We start from the raw sequence: 24,332 nt of genomic DNA, 5'->3' as shown, positions 1-24,332 counted from the left end.
TCAGTTAATTCTGGAAGGACTATTAACAAATGCTAATTACTGGGAAACCAAACATCTGAGGTCATCCCCACTGTCTTCAGGTCTCATATCAAAATTCCTTTGACATCTTTCCTGAAGGACATAAAAGTACTAACAGCAGTGGTGATGTTCCACATCCAAACTATCGCTCTTGCACTTAGAGGGCAGCAGAACACACTGGACAGGGCCTGATGACACTGGTGCAACACAACGATGAGCACCTTGAAGAAGATGGTTCTTGGTGAGGCTCTCTGTGGTCCACAGCTGTGATGGATCCCACAGCCACATTTGATCCTGAAGACCAATCTTGCTTATACATTGGTTAGAAACATTTCCTGGCAGCAGGCCCCATCTACCCATGAAACCCCCCTTCTTTGTTTCCAGTTAGTTCTGTGTCTCCCAACCCATGAGCCACAATCACCCCTAAATTTTCTCTGGGCCCTCCCCTTCATACCTGGGGTGTGGATAGGACCACATTTCCCAGTAGGGGTTGATTGTCATGTTGCTTTATGTTGGCACGCTGCTCCCCAGCTGTGTAGTGCTGGAGAGCAGCACGGGTCCGTGCTCTCTGATGACTGAACCCTGCTCCTGGATCAAATCAGTACCAGAGGCACACAGCTGCTTACCGACACCACCACAGAGGATGTCTTCTGTGGGCAAGGCCACAGAGCAGCTCACAGGGGTTGCAGCAGAACCTGGCAAGTGAGCTCTTCCCACAGTCCAGCACAAACAGAAATGCTCCAGCCTACTCTTCTTTCTTCAGCAATTAGCTTCTGCTTCACCTTCACGGACGTATTAGCTCCCTCTGCTACCCTGGAGGACTGTGGATGGCAATAAGTGTGAGCTAACGATGCACTCCCCCTTCCAGGGACTTCTGGACAGGTGCATCTGTCAAGTGGTTTCCTTTATCTGAATCAGTTAAGATTGGAGGACCACATCTGTTCAACAGACACCAAACAGCAGTGTTAGCAGTAGCCTCACACACTGCCATTGCCTCTGTCCATCTTGCTGTTCTGTCAATGGCAACAAAGACAAACCAATACAAACCCTCCTTCAACCTCTTGAAGGGACCCATGTAATCAATTTGCCACTGTTCAAATGGTGCTGGGGGTCAAGGCATAACCCAGCATGGATTTACAGTCACAGAATGGTTTGGGTTGGAAAGGACCTTTAAAGACTGTCTAGTCCGACCCCCAAGGTTGCAAGGGGCTTCCAGCATCCACATACTCCACACTCCTGGACTTCCACAGAAATTGTGAAAAATAGGGATTTTAAATCCCAACCTTTTCAGCCTTCATTGCATCCCTTGAGCTTCCTCATGACTATTCTGTGCTTTGGTACCTTACCAGTACTGCGATGGGAAGAGGGGGCCTCCCGCTGGAACCACCTCATACTCTTCATTTATTACCCCATTTCTGTTTTAGACTGGCACTTCACTGACTTGGAGACTCCTGCAATCGCTTCACTTTGAGGCAGCAGCACAATATAGTTTTCCCTTTGATAGATCTACTGAAACATGAAATTCTTTCCTAGAATGTTTGCCCCCCACCCCTTTTTACCAGAATTATCCACCCATCCGGTTTATCCTCCCATACCCTCAAATGGGCTGCTTCTTCTTTTCCTCTCTTTCTTCCCCCTTTCCACTCCCAATATCCAGACAGATTTAGCCAGGAGTCGAGGACCCTGATAGTCTAACAGTGTTGTCTCTGCTCCCACAGCAATTAAGAAAGTAACTTCCCACCACCCCACACCTCCTTCAACAGACATCACACCTCCGTGTAGCCCCCTCCCCCTTCACAGCAGGTCAGTGCAGTGGAGGTTCATCCCACTGACACCAGGGGTTGGGACTCCTAATCTTTAAGGTCCCCTAGGGGTAGATATAGTTTGCTCTTTGGGATAGCGGGGGGAGCTGATTGATTCATCTGCTTCAGTTTTTCCCAAACCTCCTCTTGCTTTATCCCCTTTTCCTGAAGGATTTTCTTCGTTCTGGCAATCAAAACTCCTGTGGGCTGACTATCCAGCTCTCCTTCATTTATCCCCTGGCTTATTAAATATCTCCAAATTGTCCCTCTGGGAATGTATTTCCTCCCCTTTGCCCCAATCCCATCCTTCTTCGCCATCTCTTTCCCCTCGGCTCCCATCAGGGTCCCCATGTTCTCCAAGGTAGCCATGCATTCGCTGAGGGGGCGGCCAATTAAAGTAGACCCCAGGCTGATGAAAAATCCCTTCTGCATCTCGGGAGCGCGGCAGGCCAGCACCCCCACATCCCCCTGTTCCACGTTCACCCCAAAGATGTCAAAGTCGGGGGTCACTGGCTTCTCCCTTTGCTTTAACGCCCGGAGCAAGACATTCCCACACACGTAGGCCGACACCTCCTGGACATCTCTCCAGGGTGCCCCCTCCATGTTGTCTTTGAGAGGCTCGTACTCTCCCAAATTCCTGATCACCAGCCTCAAGACCTCCCCGCCCAACACCTCGCCGGCAGGCAGGGCTCTGATAATCACCCCGACCTTGGGCCAGGGCAGCCCGATGGCGGTCACCGCCTGCTTGGCCGCCTCCTGCGTGAAGGGCACGCACTGCTCCAAGGCCCACACGCGGTTCACCCACACGGGCCACCCCTCCTTCCGCTTCCTCCAAACCTTCTTTTTCCTCCTGACCGCATCCCCCGCTCCCTGGCCTCCACCTCCCTCCGCCGGCTTTACTTTCCTGACACCCACCCCCGCCACCGACGACTCTTCCTGCGCCTCCTCCACGCTCTGGCCGCCGCCGTCCAGCACCCCCGGGTCCCAGCCGGCCTCTCTGAGAGCCGCGACCTTCCTCCCATCCAAACCCTTCCCCAGCGCCAGCAAGGTGCCCAAGCACTGCACCTTCCTCCTCAGCTGGGCGTTCTCGGCCGCCTCGGCCCGCCGCTCCTCCCGCAGCGTGCGGAGCTGCTCGGCCTCCTCGCACCGCAGCGCCAGCGCCTCGCTGCGGGCCACCTGCAGGCTGCTCTGCAGGCCCTGGAGGCGCTGCTCCTTCTCCTCCACCGCCGCCTGCAGCGCCCGCGCCAGGTGGAAGAGCAGCCACTGCAGGGCCGAGCACTTCTTCTCGCCCTTGGGGTGGCAGGCGGACACGTAGCTCATCCAGTGCCTCTCCGCAGCTTGCAGGCTGGGGTCCTGGCCAACGACCTTGTGGTCCCACGGGTCCCCCCCGTGCTCCAGCATGGCCTGTACCAGCAGGCCCCTCTCCTCCTGACTCGGGGAGCAAGCCGGACCCTCTTTCTCCTTCGGTTTCCCTCCTCTCGTTAGCCAGGACATCCTAACGCCAGCCAGCCAGCCCGCCCGCGCGTCCCGTTCCGTTCCCCACCCCCCCGGGGCTCGCCCCCTTCAGATCCGACGCACCAGGCGCAGCGGAGGCAAACAGCACCATCCACCGCTCGCCGACCGACGCGCCCCCCCCGCGACCTGGTAGCGGCTCCAGGTGACTGACCCTCCCGCTACCTCCGGCCTCTAGGCGGGTTAAGGGCGCTGCTCCACGGGTCTCCCTTTTATACCCGCCCCGCCCCGCTCCCGGTGCCGGGGTCCCGCCGCCCGCGCCCGCCCCACGGGACCCGACTCCCCTGCGGCCCCGCCCGTCGCCGGCTGCTGGACGGGGCGGCCCCCGTGGGCGGGGCCCTCCGGCGCCGTCGCCCCGCCCCGCCGGCGGGCTGATGGCCGCGGCGCTGCGCAGCGGCCGCCGCTTCCTGTTGCTGCCGGTGCCGGTGGCGGGCCCGGGTACGCTCGGCTCCCCGGGGGCTGCCATGCAGCAGCCCGCCGCTCTCCCGGTGCGGCCGGGCAGCCCCGAGGGCGGCGCGCAGGCGGGCGGCGCGGGCTGGCTGGGCGCGCTGCGCTTCGACAACCTGGCGCTGCGCTCGCTGCCGGTGGACGCCTCGGAGGACGGCGGGCCGCGGGCCGTGCCCGGCGCCTGCTTCTCCCGGGTGCGGCCCACCCCGCTGCAGAACCCGCGGCTGGTGGCCATGTCGCTGCCGGCGCTGGCGCTGTTGGGGTTGGAGGCGCCCGCCGACGACCGGGAGGCGGCGGAGGCCGAGGCGGCGCTGTACTTCAGCGGGAACCGGCTGCTGGCGGGCTCGGAGCCGGCGGCGCACTGCTACTGCGGGCACCAGTTCGGCAGCTTCGCCGGGCAGCTGGGCGACGGCGCCGCCATGTACCTGGGCGAGGTGCTGGGCCCGCGGGGCGAGCGCTGGGAGATGCAGCTCAAGGGCGCCGGCCTCACTCCCTTCTCTCGGTAAGGCCCCGCGGGGCGGCCCGGCCCTGGGGGGAGCCGGGCGGCGGCGGGGGGCGATGACGGGGTAGCCCGGTGAAACTCGATTTTGGAGGAGCAGCACCCCAGTGCGAAGTCCCCCCCTGCGTGGCGAGGTCTCTGCAGGGGATTTGGGGAACGGGCTTCCCTGCCCGCTGACTGCAGTAGCGAGGGGCTTCTGCAGCTGGCTTTGTGCTGAGGGCCGTTCCCTGAGGCAGAGGTCATCGCTTAAGGCCTCGCGGGTTTTGTTTCATCTCTGCTGCAGCGAGTGTAAGGCTTAAATGCCCAACCAGAAGACTCTAATTGCGTCTCTTTCGGATGGGACGTTACTTCTGTCCCTGGTTGCCTCTGAGGTTTCTTCCCCTTTAGCAGCCCGTGGTGACTGCGGGCCCGCAGAGGGTGATAGCCACCCGACTGCTTGCTGCCGCTGTCCTGTGGCCCACACAGATGGTATTTAAAATGCGGGTGGGTGAGTGGGTTGTGCTGCTGGTCCTGCTGCCGGTGGGAGGGAGCGGTGGCATGCTGACCAAATCCCTGCGAGGGGTGGGTATCTTCATTAGCCAGCATAACTTGCACCGCTTTAAATCTAGCAGGTCATTTTTCCAGATTCCATTTCTTGTATTTTTAGTTCCAGCTGTGCACAGCCTCGCTCACACCTTAGTTTCACACATAGGGTGCCCTGAAGGCTGCCTTCAGGTCTGAGAAGGTTAAGGAAATCACAGTGAAAATCCCAGATGCGGTGGTAGCGTTGATGGTCTGTCCTGGGCAGCTGTCCTGTTTGCCTGTGGCTTCTGAAGTGCTGGGAGCGTAGGCCGAGAGCCGCCTGTGCCGTTGACTTGATATCTATTAAATAAGCTAGTTTGCTCTCTGCTGACTGTTGGGGTTTTTTAATGCAACTGCCATGCATGCCTGTGTTTAACACCCCATTGCTAGATTACTTATGCAGAAAGATCCAAAATAATATTTTTCAAGAAGCATAAGAGCAGCTGTTTTATTAAGAGGAAACCAGTGACTTTTATGTAATAAAATAGCTATACTTGTCCAGAACTTTTAAATTTTTTTCTAAAGGCTCTGCTGTGTCAATAAAAAAACAGTTAATGAGTAGAAGTGCTGTGGGTAACTGGAAGGTTTATTTTCTTGTGTTATGTGTGGTCCCCATTGCAAGTGTGTTGTGTCCGTGTAATTGAGCTTTAACAGAAGTTTGAAGGTTCAGCTTTTGTTCGCAGATCTGCCACTACTTTGTTGTGTGACTGTGGACACAGCACGTCACTTCTAGGCTTTTGTTTCCCTGCTCCTAAGGAGGAGACAGGAGTTCCTGCCTCTGTAGCCCCAAAACTGTCCCTGTCTTCTTGTTGCAGACAAGCTGATGGTCGGAAGGTCCTGCGGTCAAGCATACGGGAGTTCCTGTGCAGCGAGGCTATGTTTCACCTAGGAATACCAACAACGAGGGCTGGAACGTGTGTGACGTCCGACTCAAGAGTCGTCCGTGACATATTTTATGATGGGAATCCAAAAAGTGAACGGTGTACAGTTGTTCTGAGAATAGCTTCTACGTTTATAAGGTAGAAGCCTATTTGTTGAGGTTTTTTTATTCTTTTAAAACCAAGCCCAGCAGTCTTAAAATACCATTTTAAGTGTATTTCCGTAACAGCACCATTTGCCTGTTTATTGTTCTGGAGGCTTGGAACTCTTTTGCCGGGCTGTAGGAAGCTGCTCTTCTTGGCCAGCAGATAGGATGAGCTGGTGTCTTTACACACAGACTGATGAACACTAAGGATCCTAGCCTGGTAGAAAGAACAACTGAGTTCCGCAGACCTCAGAAGAGATTTTTCATGTTTATGCTGGCACAGAGTACGTGCTTTTTTTTTTTTTGATGTTGGTAGTAGTGGTGAATTATAGCTCTACCCTTAATTCCAGAGCTATTCTAATGCAGTACTGTCAAAGTTTGGCTGTACTTTCCCTGCCTGAGAAGTGTCCAAGGTTCCTGCTCCGACACAAAACATCAGGAGTTTCAGGAGGTTGCATTGCTTTTTGTAAGGCAACATTAGAGGATGGTGAGGCATAAGGAGTATGTGCATGTATGTGTATATATGTGTGCGTGGTTGTGTGCGTGTGTATATATGTGGAAAGATACGTCTTACATGCTTGATGTACAGCCTAGTATTTTAATTAAGTCCTGTTCCTGTATATTTACTCAGGACAAGATTTTTTTCTGTAGAAGTGGTTGTGAGAAACTTTAATGAGCTGGTCTTCAGTACTGGCTAGGTCTTGATCCATCATTTTAGTACAAGTGGGTGTACCACACGTCGTCGTGTTGAGTCACTGGGCCTCGTCGGGTTCAGTGTGGGAATCTTGCTGGTCTTTGCTCTCAGTTGCAGGATTGTGTTAAACTCAAGAGATGATGTGGTGTTATTGCAACAACAGTAAATGTTTTTAGTACGTGTAATACCAAATGGAGTTAATAGTATTGGATAATACCAAAACATGTTTTTATTGTTTTAAAACAGATTTGGTTCTTTTGAAATTTTTAAACCTACTGATGAATACACAGGACGCAAGGGTCCCAGTGTTAACCGAAATGATATTCGAATACAGATGCTTGATTATGTGATCAGCACTTTCTATCCAGAAATCCAGGAGGCTTATTCAGACAACAGTATTCAGAGGAATGCTGCTTTCTTCAAAGAGGTAAGAAAAATCAGGCTCTCTTCCTGAATCCATAGCAGTCATCTTTAGGAGCTTCATCTGCTAGCACAGGTGACTGGAGTCAGTTAATACCTTGTACGATCTGGTTGCCTGAACTGTTCTTTGAAGAAAACACTTAATAGAACTGCTTAGCGATGAAAGCAATGTTGATATTGATCAAACCAATGAAAGCGGTTTAACATTTTTAACAGCAAGTAATTTTCTCTGCTCTGGGAGAGTTTCCCAAGGCTTGTCTCCATTTGCTGAGAGTGTCTTAGACTGCGAGGGGGAATTCTGGCCCTGACTGTCAAAGGATGGGTTGACGGCACGGAGACATCACTGCAAGGCATCATCTTGTAAAATACTGAGCACATTGTGTCACTTCCTGTCTCTCATTTTCCAAATTACAAGCAGGAATGTTGACTGCAAATCAACTTTAACTTTGGGCTTTAGAATTGGACTGCTTGGAGGCAGTCAAGTGCTGTGAGGGCTTGCCTGAGGGTTGCAAAACCTCCAAGTTTCATATTGGTAAGATCAGATGAGGTAAAAATGTTTTAGATGTGGTATAGTGTTAGGTCGTTCTGCAGTGGCTGGAGCAGAGGCTGGGTGATTTCTGAGACCCACTTTGAACTTGTTTTCAACTACTGTATAAATTTAGACCTTAACAATTGCTGGAGGTCCATAATAAAAATCAGAGTTATAACATTAGTAAATGTAGAATCGCTATATTTCTTTGACGTAAACCACAGCTAAATGAATTGGTATCTACACTTTATCTCCTGAATATACCTTTTGCCTCACTGTTGATACTGCATTGCTGTTCTTGACATTGAATTTCTCTTACTGTATTCATTTGTCTCAGTGAGCAAAGACAGAATTTGGGGTAAGGGAATAAGATGCTTCTCTTTGTGTTTTAGCAAATAGTGCTACCCTTGCAGAAGGGATCAAGTTTGAAATTACTGGAGAACTATAATAAAGGCTCCAGCTTGGATCACCTGAAGTTCAAATAGTGTTACAACCCAAATAGGAGTGTTCTAACTAGCCAGTAAACAGAATAATAAAAAAATACCGCACTCGTAATACACTCAACTAGTCTACATAAAAGCAGTTGTGGTGCTTTGAAATCTGAAATGGTCTGGTAAAGGCAGAGGGAATGGCTGCAACATGATGCATGTTCATAACAACAATAAGGTCAAAAGGCAGGCATAAGATCTGATATTGTCTAAATTTTGTGGATTTTGGTTTTGTGTGGGTGTTGAGGTTGTTTATTTGTTTGTTTGGATGTTTTTGCTTTAACATGACCTGTGCATACTTGCATTCATTCTTCAAAAGCAAGCTGTGGCTTGGTCCACCACTGGGTGCTGAAGAGTTTAACTTCACTGGACAGGCCCTTTGTGTTTGAGTGATTGGAGTTGATGAGGGGAACTGTGGCTTGTCACCCACTATGTGCATGTCCAGCTCTGTAGTTGATGGCACATTGACTTTCTGATGGCAGATAAGTCATGGGACTTGGTGATCTTTGCAGACATGTGCGTGTGCCCAGTCCTGCCTCTTTCTGCTTTTGCTGCTTTTCTGGCCCAGTTACTACTGGTTTCTTCCCGCCCTATCTTGGCATCCTTTCCGTATTGCCCCCCATCTCCATTTTTTTGTTTGTTTGTTGTGCTCCTCCTATCTGTGCCTGTCCCTGCTCCATGCCTGTGCGAGCGTTGCCTCTTCCTCTTTTCTGTCCTCTGTAGTGCAGACTTTCCTTGCCTTTCTCCACCTGAAAAGCACCCCAGGCCCTTACCTAATTTGACAAACATGTCTGTCTTTTTAATAGTGGGGAAGTGCTGTCAGCTCAACTCTAATGTGTATTTATCTTTCTTTTTGCACTGTGAAAGAAATGGAGGGGGAAAAAAAAGTGTAAGTGATTGCATTTGGCAGCACTGTCTAGAAAGCAAACACGGTTATCTGTACTTCTCAAATAATTTGTAGGTGTTGTTTAAATTTAAATGAGCATGTCCTTGAGATAGTGCTCTTATTTGTGTATACACCATACCTGTTTTCTAGTATGGCTAGCAGCAGAAAAATGTGCTCAAAAAGAATAAAGGTTAAAGTGAGTGCAAAGCCATCTCTTTCTAATCAATATACCCTCTTTGAGGGGTGCCCAGGCTTTAACTGCTTTCAGGTGTTCTCATTAGCAGGCTGGCTTTTTTACCAGAACACTGCCAATGTGGGATGCATTCACACAAAGACATCCAGCAGTCATGAGTTGCCGTACTGCTGGAGCGCTTTCATCCCAACCCTGGTGGCCAGGAATCTTTTGTTTTTAAGTTTTACCATCTTCCTGGCACAGAGCCATTGTACAGGGTGTGTGTCCCTTACTGGTTTATGGCATGCCAGTAATCAGTTTTGGACATGCGTAACTGACCCATGAAGTAGCATTCAGGAAAAGTGGGTAAAGTACTGAACGCGAGAATATTGTAAAAAGTAGCAGCACGGGATCTCAAGGTGAACCGAAAGCTTCAGTTCCAGGCATCGCTTGTGGTTTTTGCTAGCTGTCAGATTATCCCAAGGAAAGATTTTTCTTCCTTACCTGGCTGCATGTGTTTAAGAAAAGGAAAATGGAAAAATTCTGGGTTTGAAGACAGAAATGTTTCTTGTTAGCTAGATTGTTTTGTTTGTTTGGATTTTTTTTAACCTTAATAAAATACACTTATGCTGCAGCCTGGAGAGAATGGTTGCTTTAAATTTCTGTACGTTGATAGCTATTTGGGAATATGAGTCATTTTAGCTATGAAAATAGTTTAATTTAAAAGTTTTTAGTTAATGGCTACATAAAACTTTTATTTACAGCAGTTCAGTGTTTAGAAGTAAACTCAGGTTAGCTTCTTGAATTTTAGATTTCATAGGGCATATCTAGTTGTAGTTGACAGGTGGGCTAATTTAATTAAAGAACTAGAACTATTTTAAAATATTACAGTATTTATTTTGAAGAGTGGGGCACACGCAGTGATTATAGTCAAGGATTCCATAACAAGCATGCAATCAGTGAAGAACTGCATTTGAAAAAACCCTGTCATTCTTGGAATGTTTTTACTTAACGTTGTAGCTTTTTTCCACTCTCAGCAAATTGAGGGAAGTGCTTATCAACGCTAAAACTTGTTAGCAGGGAATAATTTCTTTGTGTAAACCACTTAGTTTCCTGTAAATGACTCCTGAATACCAGGTAAATCAAAAGACTAACTTTACATTGGGCTTTGTTGCATATTGTTAATTTTATTTCTTAGACTTTACTTGTGTTTTCTCCTGCCTGTAGTTAAGCTCTTTAAAATTACTTGTAAGCAAAAGAATATATTTGCATAATGGCTAGAATGTGCACAACCCTGGTGTCAAACAGTTTACTTTATTTCAGCATTCTGTCCCTAGTACATTTTAAAGCTGTCCAGTTGACTTGCAAGTCAAGAATGGACGGAAACGATAGGAGGCAAACAGAAACGGGAGACTGAGAAACAGGGCAGTTACTAACAGGAGCAGAGAGGCAAGCTGTCCTCAGTGTATTTGTGCCTATGGCATACTGCCAGAATCTGCTTCCGTCTAAGCTGTAGAAACATCAGTTCAGACCAGGAAATGCTTGGAAATACATCAATGTATTTGCAATACGTTATGTTGAAAAAATGAAAAAGAAATTCTCTTCTAGATAACAAAACGGACAGCGAGGTTGGTGGCTGAATGGCAGTGTGTTGGGTTTTGCCATGGCGTGCTGAATACAGATAATATGAGCATAGTTGGACTAACCATTGACTACGGCCCCTTTGGATTTATGGACAGGTCAGTGTGGTGTAGTTATTGCAAATGCGTGTATGTTCTTGCTGTGTAGAACAATCCCGATGTTCACAATTGCTTTAGTATTTTAACTCTAGATTTATGAACCCTCTTTATAGCAGTGGATTAGGTTAGTTCTAGTTGTCCTGTAATTCTTTTTTTCAACTTCTTTTTAACTATATTCACAACACCTCTAACTGTTAAATGTTCTTGTAGCCTGTGGGGTTTCTCAGTGTTTGAGACAGCAGGAAAATATCTAATGAGGTAACTCTGGGAAAAGAATCAATGAGGAGTGTTCCCTTTCGAATTTTGTAGCTTCCTAGAGGAGACTAAAATAGTAATACTACTCATGGTATTTCTGTCCAGATAACTAGAAAAATGATAACTATTTCTTTGTTTGTAGATATGACCCTGAGCACATTTGCAATGGTTCTGATAATACAGGGCGCTATGCTTACAACAAGCAGCCAGAGATCTGCAAGTGGAACCTGGGGAAGCTTGCTGAAGCTCTAGTTCCAGAGCTGCCCTTGGAAATAAGTGAACTCATCCTGGAAGAGGAATATGATGCAGAATTTGAGAAACATTACTTGCAGAAGATGAGGAAGAAACTAGGCCTGATCCAGCTGGAATTAGAAGAAGATAGTAAACTGGTGTCTGAACTCCTTGAAACCATGCATCTCACAGGTTGGTGAAGAGCACAGAAGGTTGTTATTTCATAGCCATTCAGTATCTATAATCAAACCAAAACGTAGTTTATGTCTCGACCTTACAACAAAGCAGCCTTGCGCCACTATGTTGTCATCTGAGAGAACAAAAGACTGACAAGTAACTGCCTCTTGTGAACCGTGGGGCAGTTGTTGCCTTATGCAGAGCTCACACTTGCACCCTCACTGAGGCAGCAGTTTGTTTGCCTATTCAGAGTGGTGACCTCTACTGCTGTGGGGGCAGTTAGGAAGGAGGTGTGGTTACTGTTTTCCTGCTGATTTATTAGTTGCGTTACTCACAGAGTTCACTTTTTCAGGTGGAGACTTCACAAATATTTTCTACTTGCTGAGTTCATTCTCAGTAGACTGTGATCCTTCAAAACTGGAAGATTCCTTAGATAAACTTACAAGTCAGTGTGCTTCTGTGGAAGAACTGAAAGTTGCTTTCAAACCGCAGATGGATCCAAGGTAATAAATAGCCTTTACTTACGTGCTTTTAGTTTCATTATAACCATAATGCTGTGTAATATTTGACTAATTTTAAATGTGGAAATTTCATTGCTAAGTAGATGCATCATGATCTGCAGCAGTGCAAATTCCTGTGTGTTTTCTGACTGGTGAATGCTCAGCAGTGAATTGCAGCAGTCAGCTCTGGAGCTAAAGTTGTCTGAGCTTTTGTCTTCGTCTGCCTGCCCGCCCCTGCCCTTCTCCTCCACTGTCTCTGCTGACTAAGGCAGTAAGAGTGCCAGGTAGTGAAGTGATAAAGAAATATTTTATAGAAGAAATGGCCTTGAACAGTAATGCTCCAGTGTTCTGCCAATGTACTGTCAGGAGTAATCACTTTCAGCCGCCAATGTTCTAGGCTGAGTGTAACCTAAATGCGCAGTTCAGGCTCTGGAAACTGCAGTGTTGTCCATGTCCCGTTTGATGGGCCACGTTCTGCACTCCAGCTACTCCGAGCTTGGAAAAATAGTAAATTTTGTTCAAATGCTGCTTCTAACAGTGATTGTAGCAGTTTTTCACTTTTTGGAGCACTGGAAAACAGGGTATGAGTTTGACCATTAATTTGTTGTGTCCGTCCCTGTATTTTCCCAGATGGGGAGGGATTAAAGTGAGGGTATTTTGGGTAATTCTTTCCCCTCTCTCTCTGTTTAATAAGTGTTCCATGAAGGTAAGGAACTTACCAAATTCAGCTTTTCTGTGTGCTGATATCACAGTTAACTTGTGGAAAGCAGGGAGTTGAGAAAATGGACTGCTGTGAAACTTGTTCATACCAGTTTGGTGTTATGCCAAGATGGTTGGCTGTAACCGTTTATCGTTTTGGAGATATTACTGGTTATTTAAATTTTTGTGATGACACACTAAAATGAAAGGGAAATAAATCAAGGTGGTGGATACTGCTTACCTAAGTGCCAGGTTTCAACTACTTTGAAATTGTAGGCAAATATCATGCAATATGAAGATAACTCATGTGAGAGAAATGAGACAATGTTTTTTTAAACACTGCATTCAGGCTTAGAGGAATGTGAAAAGTAGCTATAAATCACCGCGATATGGATATAAAGCTTTGGAGGGAAATAGTACTGTATTAAAGTGAGTGCATAACTCATTTTTTTGTCACAGCACTTGGATATCGAGGAGCTGGGCATGTCACGTGTAAATCAGATTTGGGTAGTACTGTATATAAACTCGGAAAGCAAAGCGCCTAGTTTATCCCTGCTTACTAAACGTAGGGAAATATAATCTGATGTAACAAGTTGTCTGTTTTGAGACCAGGGAATAATGTTTCTTTCCTCCTTTGTTTATAAATACTTTCACAGAAGGAAATAAAAATACTGTATTTTGATATGCTGCAACTTACACTCTTTCGGTTTTTATTTTACTTTATGCTGTAGTGTAGTTATTAATCCAGGAAAAATAAAAGCTAGCATGGCATTGAGAAACAGGGTGAGGCTATTGTACGGCACCAGCTAACACATCAAATGTAAAAAGATACAATCCTAGTCAAACTTGCAGCAAAATAGCCTGGATATTGTTAGGAATCTATTACCACAAAGGAGTCCTCGTTCCATGATTTAGGCTGGCTAGCTAAAAAAATTTACATAAAGAAACCGTTGTCTCATATGACTTAAATGAGGAATCTTTCTGCGTATCATTTGGGTTTTTATTAGTACTGGTAAAACTAGTAGGCGTTAGATACTTACTCTGCTTGCTGTTACAGTATTAATGTTGGGAAAAGAAATTTTAAAAACTCAAACCTGTGGATTCTGTATTATCTTGATACCTAAGTAAGATCAAATTCTGTTCAAAGTTCCAGGGATATTTTGACGAGAATTGCACATCTAAACTCAACTGGTGATGCTGAAAATCTGTCTGCATTTGATGTACCACAGGAATGTGAATTAAACACACTGAAGAAGGGGGCAGGAACAGTAAAATTGGCATAATTTATAATAAAAAATTGTTCTGTTAATTATGAAGTACTGTTATTTAACCTCTGTAGTGAAATCATAGGTTATTGTGAATGTTTCCATATCTATGGTTGCAAAAAGATGATTCTTGATGGGCAGCTCAACTTTAATATCTAATCTGTTGCTTTTGTTCCTAGACAACTGTCAATGATGCTAATGTTGGCTCAGTCTAATCCTCAGCTGTTTGCATTGATTGGAACAAAAGCTAATATAAATAAAGAATTAGAACGCATTGAGCAATTCTCCAAGCTGCAGCAGTTAACAGCAGCTGATTTACTCAGTAGAAATAAAAGACACTGGAAAGAATGGCTGGAGAAATACAGGTGAGGTTTCTCAATATTCATAGTAGTGTATGTTATTTCTGCATTTTATTTGAGAACGACGTGCATGTCTCACGAAGGACGCCCTGTCCCAGAGGGTATGGATTGGGAGGGATGGGGGGGGCATGCAACTTGGAATATTAACTGATGCCAAGATCAGTACCTCTGTGGCTGTGAAAGTTCAAGGGCATCTTTGTATTTTGTTTACTAGATTTTGGGGAGGGGTGGGGGTATAGAAATCGCCAAGCCTCAAATCTAGTATTAAAAGTGCTTCAAGAATGTTGATTCTAGCAGAGACTAGTTTCAGTTGTGAGCTTTTAAGTGCCCAGTAAGTACAATTGGCTGACCTCTAAGCGTTTTATCCTTTTAAAATGTTTTTCTGAAATAAAAATCTATATATTAATATAGAAAACAAATAGAAGTATTCTTAATCAAAGAGTAACTGTAAAAGAAATCATGGCCAGGAAAAAACCTCCAGACTATTCTAACAGGCATAACTTAAAAGCCTAAAAACTTACTGTTAGCAGTAGATTTTTTTTTTTTTTTTTTCAATGAAGAAAACCCCTCGGTAGAGTGTTAGTAGTTTGTGCTGTGTGGGTTGGGTCAGGACTCCTTTCCTCACCTGGCTGCCTGTGATCTTGTTCTCCAGTGGGGCTGAGAGTTTTACCCAGTATTCCTGCTACAAGGTAGGTTGAACTGCCTCAGCTGTGTGGCATCCCTTTTATCAGAATGCTAAAAGCTTTAACCAATAAACCAGCGTAGAAATACTTAAAAGACAAGATCAGAATGTGATGGGTTTAGCAGAGCAATGCAGAACGGCCCGAGCACAACTGTCTTGGTCTGACTTTTCAGCGAAGGTGTGCCACGTCCTCGAGCCTTGTCAGCTCCTGCTGACAGTCTGCAATGCTGCTTTTAAATAAAGTGTGGTTTGTATTCTGTTGTCCTGCAGCATTTTGGAAACTGAGAGGATTATAGGTGATGTAGTAGTTGTTAAGAACTGCAAACTAAGGATGTCAAGGCAAGGAAATGCGTCAACTTTTACATGTGATTCTTGATCCAAATAAGTTGTTTTCACTTGCTTAATTTCAGAGTCCGTTTGCAAAAAGAAATAGAAAGTGTTAGTGATGCTGATGCCTGGAACACTGATCGTGTGAAGGTTATGAATTCAAACAATCCAAAATATATTTTGAGGAATTACATTGCCCAGAATGCCATAGAAGCAGCTGAAAATGGGGATTTCTCAGAGGTATGCTCTTCCTACTTAACATCTCTAGGTTTGCGTGGACATGTAGCGGTGCTGTTGATGACTGATACTTTGCTAGGTGAGATTCATTCTGGCATCTCAGGCAGTAAGGGCATTGGGAGTTTACTGTTCAGAAGGTCTGCATTATTTTTGAGGGAGCTGTAATTTTAGTGACTGCAGATCAAAGAAAGGAATTGAAAATCTGAATGTGAACTTCACCAGCTTTTGTAGGCTGATCCCAGGACTTACCCCTGCTTTACTGTCTTCAGAGTGGTGTTAACCTTGGGAGGCACTTGGGGATTAATGTATACTTGTTCCTTGCTGTGCTAAGTGTTGCCTTTTAAAACTTATGCCTTTCCCCTGTGCAGCTCAGCATGTGGATTGTTACATGCAGAATATGTGAAAATTAATTTATTTTGAGAAATGACATAAGACATTGTATTTGATACTTGCATTTCAAGTTATTTGTGCTTAAGTTCCATACAGATACAAACTCAGCCAGTCATGATTTTATGTTTTTTCAGCTTATTTTATACGTGTGTTGTTCATCTATTTAATATTTGGCTTGTCTGGAGTTCGTGTATTAAGTACAATATACTAGATCATTATTTGGTGTGAGGTTCTTTTCTACATCATTTTACCTTTACTTTGTAAATTCTCATAACCATGCTATGTTTTCTCTCTAGGTAAGAAATGTACTGAAACTCTTAGAGAATCCATTCCAAGAAGCAGAAGGTTTCGGGGAAGTAAAGGAAGATGCAGAAGAGGAGGGAGCAGCTGCTACAGCAGCTGCTTGTGCTCAAGAGACCAGAAGCAGACTACCGTACTGCAGTAAACCTCCGCTGTGGGCTTCGGAGCTCTGTGTTACATGATCTTCATAACTGCCTTGTTTTGTTTTTTGCTGTAAACTGAAGACTCTGATCCTCCTTCAGCAGTGAAGAATTCAGCAAGGCAAACATCAAAGTGCTATTAAGTTATTGAAACAACCCTACATTTGGATGCATCTGCAACAGTCTTCAGCTGTGCTTAATTTAAAGCAATTGTGGATCATTGGAACAAACCAGTGACAGTCAACAGTCTGTATACATCGGTAATTTGAATGTTTTGAGACTCAAAGTCTTCCCTTTATTCATACCGCATTGCAAGTAGAAAGCAATATTATATGTTGAGGCAGGCTGAATTTCGAACATCCAAATGGAGTTGTTGTACGTGAAGACAAAAATGGCAAGTCAGGAGCCTGATCTGTTTTTGTCTGATGTCTTAACTAATAGTACTTCTAGCGTTTATTTACTGCTTTCTCTATGCAGGGACTTCTAGTCCTCTTTAATGGAGGAATAGATTCAGTGTTGCTTGTTTGAAGCTATGTTTCATTTAATTAAGTAGTTCATTTCTTGTGAACCTTCAGATTGATATTTAATCACTATCTATTTTCAGAGAACTTGTGCAGGTTAGGGTTTGGGGGGGAGCAATTGAATTTTTTTTAAAAATACATTAAGAGCAGAATTAAGGGAGACTATATAAATTTGCACTTGAAAATCTTGGTGGCAGAGATTATTCAGGTTCAGTATGTTTGCATACAACACGTGTAAATATTTACAAAAATCATGGGTGCAGTTTGTAAGCCAATTGACTCTGGTAAGGCCAGTTAGCCAAATCAGTGTGAACCTTAAACTACCCCAGTACTCAAATCCAGGTTCATTGTCTGTTTGTGCGCTCTTAGCAGTCTCCTTGCTCAGGAAGTGTGCAGGTGGGGTGCCTGTTCGTTCACGCTCCTCAGTGGGATCCTTCCATCCCCACTCTGGCCTTGCACCATTTAGTTTGCTTCCGTGGTCTTTGAAAATCTTTGCGCTGAAAGTTGCCGTTCGGGAACGTGCTACCTGAGCTTGTGTGGCAGATTATAGAGGACGTGGGAGGAGGATGGGAGCTGACTTGCTTGCAAGTTACTTATTGATGGTGTTTCAGCTGAGGTTTCAGGGGAAAGTTGGTTGCCATTATTGCCACATCAGGAAAAAAAAAGTTGTTCTGTGGTTAGTTATTACTTGGCTTTCTGAACTTCTTTCCAAAGGACTCTATTACTGATTCAGATACCTGAAAAGTTTGGTTTAGTGCAAAGGCTTCTCTTTTCCAAAGAGACCACCGTCTTACACTGTGAGTTTAAGTGTACTCTAGTAAATTCTTCCTCCACCCCTGTGCAAGTTTGGTATTAGCTCAGGTCGAGTTGTGCTCTTTTAAGTCTTCCTCAGAATATGAGCTATTGAAAAACAGGGAGAAGAGTCAGGCTGCTGCTTACCCACCTGTGCTAATAATCAATTTGTCCTCCTGGCCGCTGCAGTAAATAGGGCGATGCTTTGAATGTAAACATTCATTCTGCCTTGCCTTCGACCTGGAGAAGCTGATGCCAAATAATGATTTGTGACAAACTAGAACCTCTGACAAACACGGCGCTTTCTGTGACGTTCTGGAGTCCTTACAGAAAAGGACAAGCTTGAAGGTTTATTTACCTAGTCCATGGAATGGATGGTGTAGCTGGAAGAGGAATTACCTTGAAGAAGCGAGCAACAAGTAATGCTAGCCAGTGCAGCTGGTTGTCTGCTGGAAACAATCCATTTCTGTAGGAGTTTGAGATTTTGATTGGGGTTTATCCTTCCTGTGACCTTGGGGGTACTGGAACCAAACCATTTAATGGAAACTTTAACAGAAAGTCAATGCCGGGTAAAAGGACTGCACGGGGGGAAGGGAAGCGTGCTGGCAGGCTGGAAGATGCTTCAGGCGTACCCCTGACAGATTTGCAGAGCCCGTGGTCTCTTACGGTATGCCTGGCATGGAAGGGAGCGATGGGGGGAAGTTGCTCCAAGCTGATTTTGTCACTCTGTGCTGATTTTGTATCTCAGTTTGTATCTGTCCTCTTGGGAGGCAGGGGGGAACAGTGGTTTGGAGGAGCTCTGCCCAAGCTTTTGGCTTAACAGAATGGTCTAAAAAGTAATGATCTTACACCATACCGAAGGGATCGAGTCTTTTTAATGGCATTCTGGTGTTAATTTGGGGGATTTGAGTAGATCTCTTTTAATGATGGTATGGAGAAGGAGAGTCATATAATAACTGTGTTTGGACATAGGAGAACTTGAATTAACTACCAAATTATTTTGCATATAAAAATGCAAATTATTTTGCACCTATAATGCCAAAATCATGGAGAGAGATACTTTGAAATAATTTGCTAGCAATTTTATCCTTAAAAAAGTGAAATGGAATGTGACAGTGAAGTATGAAAATGTGGTTGGTGTTTCCTGCTAAATACATTCTTTGCTTAAGTCTAGATCAAGTACAAGAGGTCTGGAAAGCTTGAAAGGATGATTGCAGACCCTTGGTGTGGCTGCTTTGGTGTTCAACTCTGAAGTTGTAATAGGTGCAATATGTTCACTGACAGGTAGAAATACTAAGAGGGTGTTCACATAGTCTTAACTGCACTGACAGTCAACTGCTCAGTTTCTCAGTGCATGCAACAATGTCGATGCTTTGTGTTTGAGGAAGTGTGATGATCAGCAGCCAAGTGGAATGCTTGTGCTCTTCCAGTACTGTCACTTCAAAAGGCGGGTGGTAGTTTCAGCTCTGATGATAGTGAGTTTCTTCTGGTCTTGTTCCTGGAGCGGTGTGGAAGCAGGACAGTGTTCAGGACAATTAGACCAAATTTTGCCTGGATAAGAATTCTATCTCTTAGCTCAGCTCTTCAGAGAGAAGGGAATACACCTTATAACGTTTGGGAGTCTAAATACTTGAATCATGAATTGCTTCTTGATTTTTTTACAGCTTGTATTTGCAATAGCTAAACCTGAAAATAGTATTTCTTACTGGTCAAATATTCTGCTTGTTTAAAAGCCATGGACTTGTGCTCAACATGAATTGGTGACTCTTCACATCAACAGCTTTCTGTGGAAACACCTTAATTAGACTTAGTCTGTGGCTATAGAACTACCCTTGCATAAAATATGCCAGTGGTACCCAGATCACAAACTGAAATGAGAAGCTCTGTGAGACATGTCTCTGGATAGCCTCACATGGTAGTGCGGCCCCTCTCATGACTTCTCATCACCATAACTCTGGTTCATGAGCTTGTAAATCTACAATTGCTGAATGTTTTACTGTCAGCTCTCACTTTGGAATGTTTTGTGGGTTTTGTTTCAGTTATGGTTTGTTGGTTTTTTGGTTTCTTTGGGTTTTTTTTTAAACAAGTGCTACGGCTTTCTTTGAGTCTTTTATTAAAACAAATAAAAAATAAAATTTTAATATTCTTGTTCATGCCTGTTTCCTTGAAGGAGTTTTGCAGTTAACCATACTGTTTGCAGACTTCATTTCTTTAGAAGTATTTGCTCTGTGTTAACATGGCCAGGTTGTATCACAGAAACCTCATTTTGTGTTTTTTCAGTGTTTTCTGAGGTGTGAATTACCACAGGTACAGTCTCCTGCCTTGCCAGCGATTTTGGTAGTGTGCTTGGAGCAAGGTAAGGAGCCTCACCATTTTCAAAGAGAAACCTCCCTCTTAGTTACGTGGCTGTAGACCTGGGATGACACCTCTCAAACTCCAGTGAGGTAAGGAAGAATAAAATGCACCACCTAATGTCAACAGGTACAGGATGTGATTTTAAACTCTGCTCACAGAAATAGGCCTTTGGGTAGAAAGGGAAGATGCATTTTGTTTGTTTAAATTGGACTGAGTAGTTCATGCAGATTTTTTTTTTTTTCCAAACACCTCAGTGATATCGTAGGGATTGGGACTCTTCAGAATGGAAAACATCCAGTATAGAGCACGTTGGACGAGATGGATGCCATGGCACGTGGCCTTGTTGCACGTGAGGAAATAGTGCATCAGGATCTAGCAATCTCTAAATTGGCCCTGCGGCATTTAGGGCCTCCCCTTCCTCCTGCAGTCTGGGTACGGGGGACTCCCTGCGAGCTGTGAGGGCCCAGAGGCTCGGGAAGCAATTCACTGGTGAGGGTCCCTCTCCACTTGCTCCACAGCTAGTTACTGGCTGAGCCAAGGGGTTTATGTAGTCCCATCCACACTTGGCTTTAAGCCAAAACCTCATTAATGTTACATCAGCTGTTTTAACAGATTGCTTGGGTTGTTTATGGCTTCCTTGAGCCAAGCTTATGCCTTTTCCTTGGAGGTGGGGGGGGGGGGGGGTAGAGAAAGGAGAAATGGGGTTTGAAGGGGAGAAATATTGGCACTGGGAGCCAGATGAGCGATGGTGTGTACTTGTTCTGAGCCTTGGTGGTGGTGTAGTCAAAATCTGGTTCTGGGCAGAGTAGCACAGGCTGTGTGGTGTGCATAGGAGAGAACGGGCTTTCTTCGGCCTCAGGAGAAGCGGCTTGCTGTCTATGGCAGCTGCTGGCAGAGTGTAGCAAAGGTAGAGGCAGACTCTTTGCCAGAGAGCACAGTAAGAGGATGAGAGGCAGTGAACAGTGTTGCAACATGGGAAATTGAGTAGATAAAGGATAATACTATATTTTTTTCCACCATAACGGCAGCCCAGAGGTGGTAGCATCTCAGTCCTTTGAGTACGTACCTCCAGACAACACCCTTCATTCGGTCACACCCCACCACACAGTCAGTCTGCTCAATGATGCTGGATCATGTTCAAGCAGCCACAGTGCCCTTAGCAGACCCTCAGCTCTGTTACACAGGTGGGTGGGACTGGGGCAGCTTTACCTCTGACCGGAGTCACTATGAGACAGGTAGAGGACGTGACCTGCATTTTCCCCTCCAGAGCCAGGTGATACTCGAGGGCAATGGCTGTAAACCCCACAGGAGGGTTTCACAGTAACATCACATCTAGTACAAGATCACACAGTCGAGGCTATATGCTGAAAATACAGTGGGAGGGTTTTTTGTGTGCAGTGGCAGTTCTCAGTTGCTCTCAACTGTATAAAAACGTGACATTCGGGCCCCCTGCCCCCTTTAGCACCTCTGTCCTCCCCCACCCCCAAACTAGCCTTACAACTGATGGGTACAGCTGCCCTGTGGTGTGGGGCAGGTACCATGGCAGATAAATGAAAGGCCATGAGGGGTAGCGATCAGCTTCCAGACAGACATGAGTACAGGCTGCCTGGTTTTCCATGCATAACAAATAACCAATCATTCAGTTTTTATAGCAACTGCCTAATTAACAGGGGAGCAGAAACCCATGGGGAAAAGTCAGGCTTATCTGTCTCCGTAGCCAAGGCATGCAAAAAATCTGAAGCGCTGTGCTGCTCCTTTCCTCCCCTGCTGCTGTTTTGGCTGGGCAAGGACAGTGCCGCAGCACTGCAGAGCTCTTGCTGAGCCTGCGCATTCAGCAGGTAAGCCCGGAGGTGAGATTTAATGATACTCTGTGCAAGTATAAGCAGAAACATTTTTAGTAGGCTAAGCTGACCTACAAAGCTTATTTCATGTGTTTTCTATTCTGCAGTTGATTTTTTTTTTTTTCAAAAAAGAAGTTGACATCTTAATACAGCAGAGCAAAAGATCCATTGATATTTAAATAGCGTTTACTTCCATTTTTCTTTTTTTAAAAAAAGAAGTCTGCACAAAGAAAGATGAATATGCCCTTCAGCTGCCTCTGACAGGCCCCATACACTGGGAGCTGAGCTGGCTGGGGGTCCTTCACCCTTCTGCCTTTAATTAGGAGTTACCAGTGCCAAGGCGTGGATGGAAGTTCTGATTTGTAGATGTTTCTGGATGACTTTCACTCCACTGCACTCAAAAATTTTACTATGCAGAAAAGCAGAGAGCTACTGCAACCATTTCTATCCTGATGTCCTCATGTAACACCACAAAGTTGAAATTACATGTTCGTTTTTATAGTTTGAGGTAATTCTTGGTATTTCCTAACTGCCTTTTCTAAACAAGCAGTATTTTCCAAATCAAAATTAATTTTACTTTGTGCAATGTCTGGACAGGAGGGAGTTAACTTTCTTCGTAGCAGCATGCATGGGGCTGTGTTTTGGATTTGCAGCTAAACTGGGGCTGATAACACAGCAGTGTTTTGGCTATTGCCAGTGTCAAGGCTCTCTTCTCCTCACCCTGCCCCTGCCCAGGGGGCAGGCAAGAAGTTGGGAGCGGACACCTCTAACCTGAACTGGCTAAAAGTGCTCAGCAATAAAGGGGGGAGGTGAAGAGGGTTTCTTCATTTTCATACTTCACTTTCATTTTTTCTAAAAAGACTTTTTTCTGCAAGGAAGCAGGTAATTACTTTAAGACTGTGCCTAAAGTCCTAACTTTCCTGCTAGATTTTTCCCTAGGTGCATCAAAAAGGATGAATTTGGTAAAATGCTCAGTGTTACAGAGCTCAGTGTAATGCTGAGCAGAGTGTGATGCCAACAAACTCGAACAGCAGCATTTAAACTGAATCAAAAAGACCACAGACTAGTCGAGGTTGGGACAGAACTCTGGAGATAAATCTAATCCCAATCCCCCTGCCCCAAAAAAATCACTCTTTATATATATTTGAAAATGGGAAGTATGAAGATGGAAGGAGTATTGAGGGAAGGTGTTAAGGGGTTAAGGAAATCTTAGTGAAAATATTATTGCTTAATGATGATCTAGATGGCTGTGTAACTCAAAGAATCAAGCTAATGGATACTGCTTAATATTTTGCTGACTATTGTACAAACTAGTTGAAGCAAGGAATGTTGTGGCCCCTTACAAAAAACAATTCCTGATATACTCACAGAAGCATGAAGATTTATGGCTCCACACAAGGACAGTTCCTGATAAGAACCTGGGAGAGGCCTCAAGAATCGACTAAAACCAACCCTACAGTTTGGGCAAGAGCCAAGGAGCAACTGAGTTTGCGTAAGAACAAGGGCTTACTAGGGGTGATGAAGAGGAGCCATCAGCCTTCATCTCCACAACCCCCGACGACCACCACAAGGAGGCACTGAGCAAGCGCAGTTAGGAGGAGTTTGTGGAAATAAACTTTTGGAACTAATTTTAATACGAAGCAGGGATAGGTTATGCATATCTATAGACATATTGGGAAACCTTATGTATAAGCAGCATCTGACCGTATGAATCAGAGACAAGTTGCTGCGCTGGGGCGCACACGACTTTGGTGGGGCTACCCCCCATGCTGCCCAGTGCTGAATAAACATATCTCCCTTACAATCTCATAGATTGTGGAGTGCGTTTTCCGCACGTCAGTGTAGGGAATTAAGAAAAAACCAAAGACTGCAAATGACTAAATTTAAGAGGAACTATTTGTTCCGTGTCAGTTTAGTGTCTTTCCTCAGGAAGGATGTGTGGGGCGGTGGGCCGGTGCAGAGGAGGCGATGTCAGGCCAGCCCTGTAGCACCACGGCGGGGAAGCTTGCGCCAGCACGCGGGGGGGGGGGGGGGGGGGGGGAGATGAGCAGCACTCAGGGCCTGCATTTGAGAAATCCCTGGTTTTCAGCTCTTGCTAATCTTGCTGCTCCTCTCCTTCACCGGGCAGGACGCCTTTGGCAGTCGATGGGGAGACAGTGCTCCTCTTGTGCCGGGCACCAGCCGTGCGGTTTCGGCGCTCTGAACCACCCATTTCGCTCTGCGCTCCCTTCGCCGCCCAGGCCGGCGGCAGCCGAGGCGCCCCGCAGGCCGGACTGCAGGCAGGCGCTGGCGCCCGCCTCGGGCCTGGCGCCCGCCTCGGGCCTGGCGCCCGCCTCGGGCCTGGCGCCCGCCTCGGGCCTGGCGCCCGCCTCGGGCCTGGCGCCCGGCGGACGGGAGCGGCAAAGCTTCCCCTCTCGGCAGCCCCCGGTAGGGCCCGGCCCCGCGGCCTGCAGCAGCACCTGCCGGGCCT

At 45.8% G+C, this 24,332-nt stretch overlaps 2 protein-coding genes across 2 annotated transcripts; one reads left to right on the top strand and one right to left on the bottom strand.

Moving 5' to 3' along the window:
• Positions 1 to 1,868: 1,868 nt before the first annotated feature.
• LOC147416389 (uncharacterized) lies at positions 1,869 to 3,798 on the bottom strand. Its single transcript, XM_086462286.1, has 2 exons — positions 3,551 to 3,798; positions 1,869 to 3,381 (listed from the first exon to the last, which is right to left on the bottom strand). The coding sequence occupies exons 1-2, from the start codon at positions 3,796 to 3,798 to the stop codon at positions 1,869 to 1,871; spliced, it is 1,761 nt and encodes a 586-aa protein (XP_086318412.1).
• On the top strand, positions 3,797 to 19,812 carry SELENOO (selenoprotein O). Its single transcript, XM_086462273.1, has 9 exons — positions 3,797 to 4,281; positions 5,655 to 5,858; positions 6,804 to 6,984; positions 10,661 to 10,791; positions 11,189 to 11,469; positions 11,807 to 11,957; positions 14,098 to 14,283; positions 15,370 to 15,526; positions 16,210 to 19,812. The coding sequence occupies exons 1-9, from the start codon at positions 3,797 to 3,799 to the stop codon at positions 16,402 to 16,404; spliced, it is 1,971 nt and encodes a 656-aa protein (XP_086318399.1). The 3' UTR covers positions 16,405 to 19,812.
• The last annotated feature ends 4,520 nt before the right edge of the window (positions 19,813 to 24,332 follow it).

This window comes from Leptosomus discolor, chromosome 1 (genome assembly GCF_034619465.1).
Source record: "Leptosomus discolor isolate bLepDis1 chromosome 1, bLepDis1.hap2, whole genome shotgun sequence".
NCBI lineage: Eukaryota > Metazoa > Chordata > Aves > Leptosomiformes > Leptosomidae > Leptosomus > Leptosomus discolor.
The sequence above is the reverse complement of the archived record's forward strand: the minus strand, read 5'-3'. Positions and strand labels throughout refer to the sequence as shown.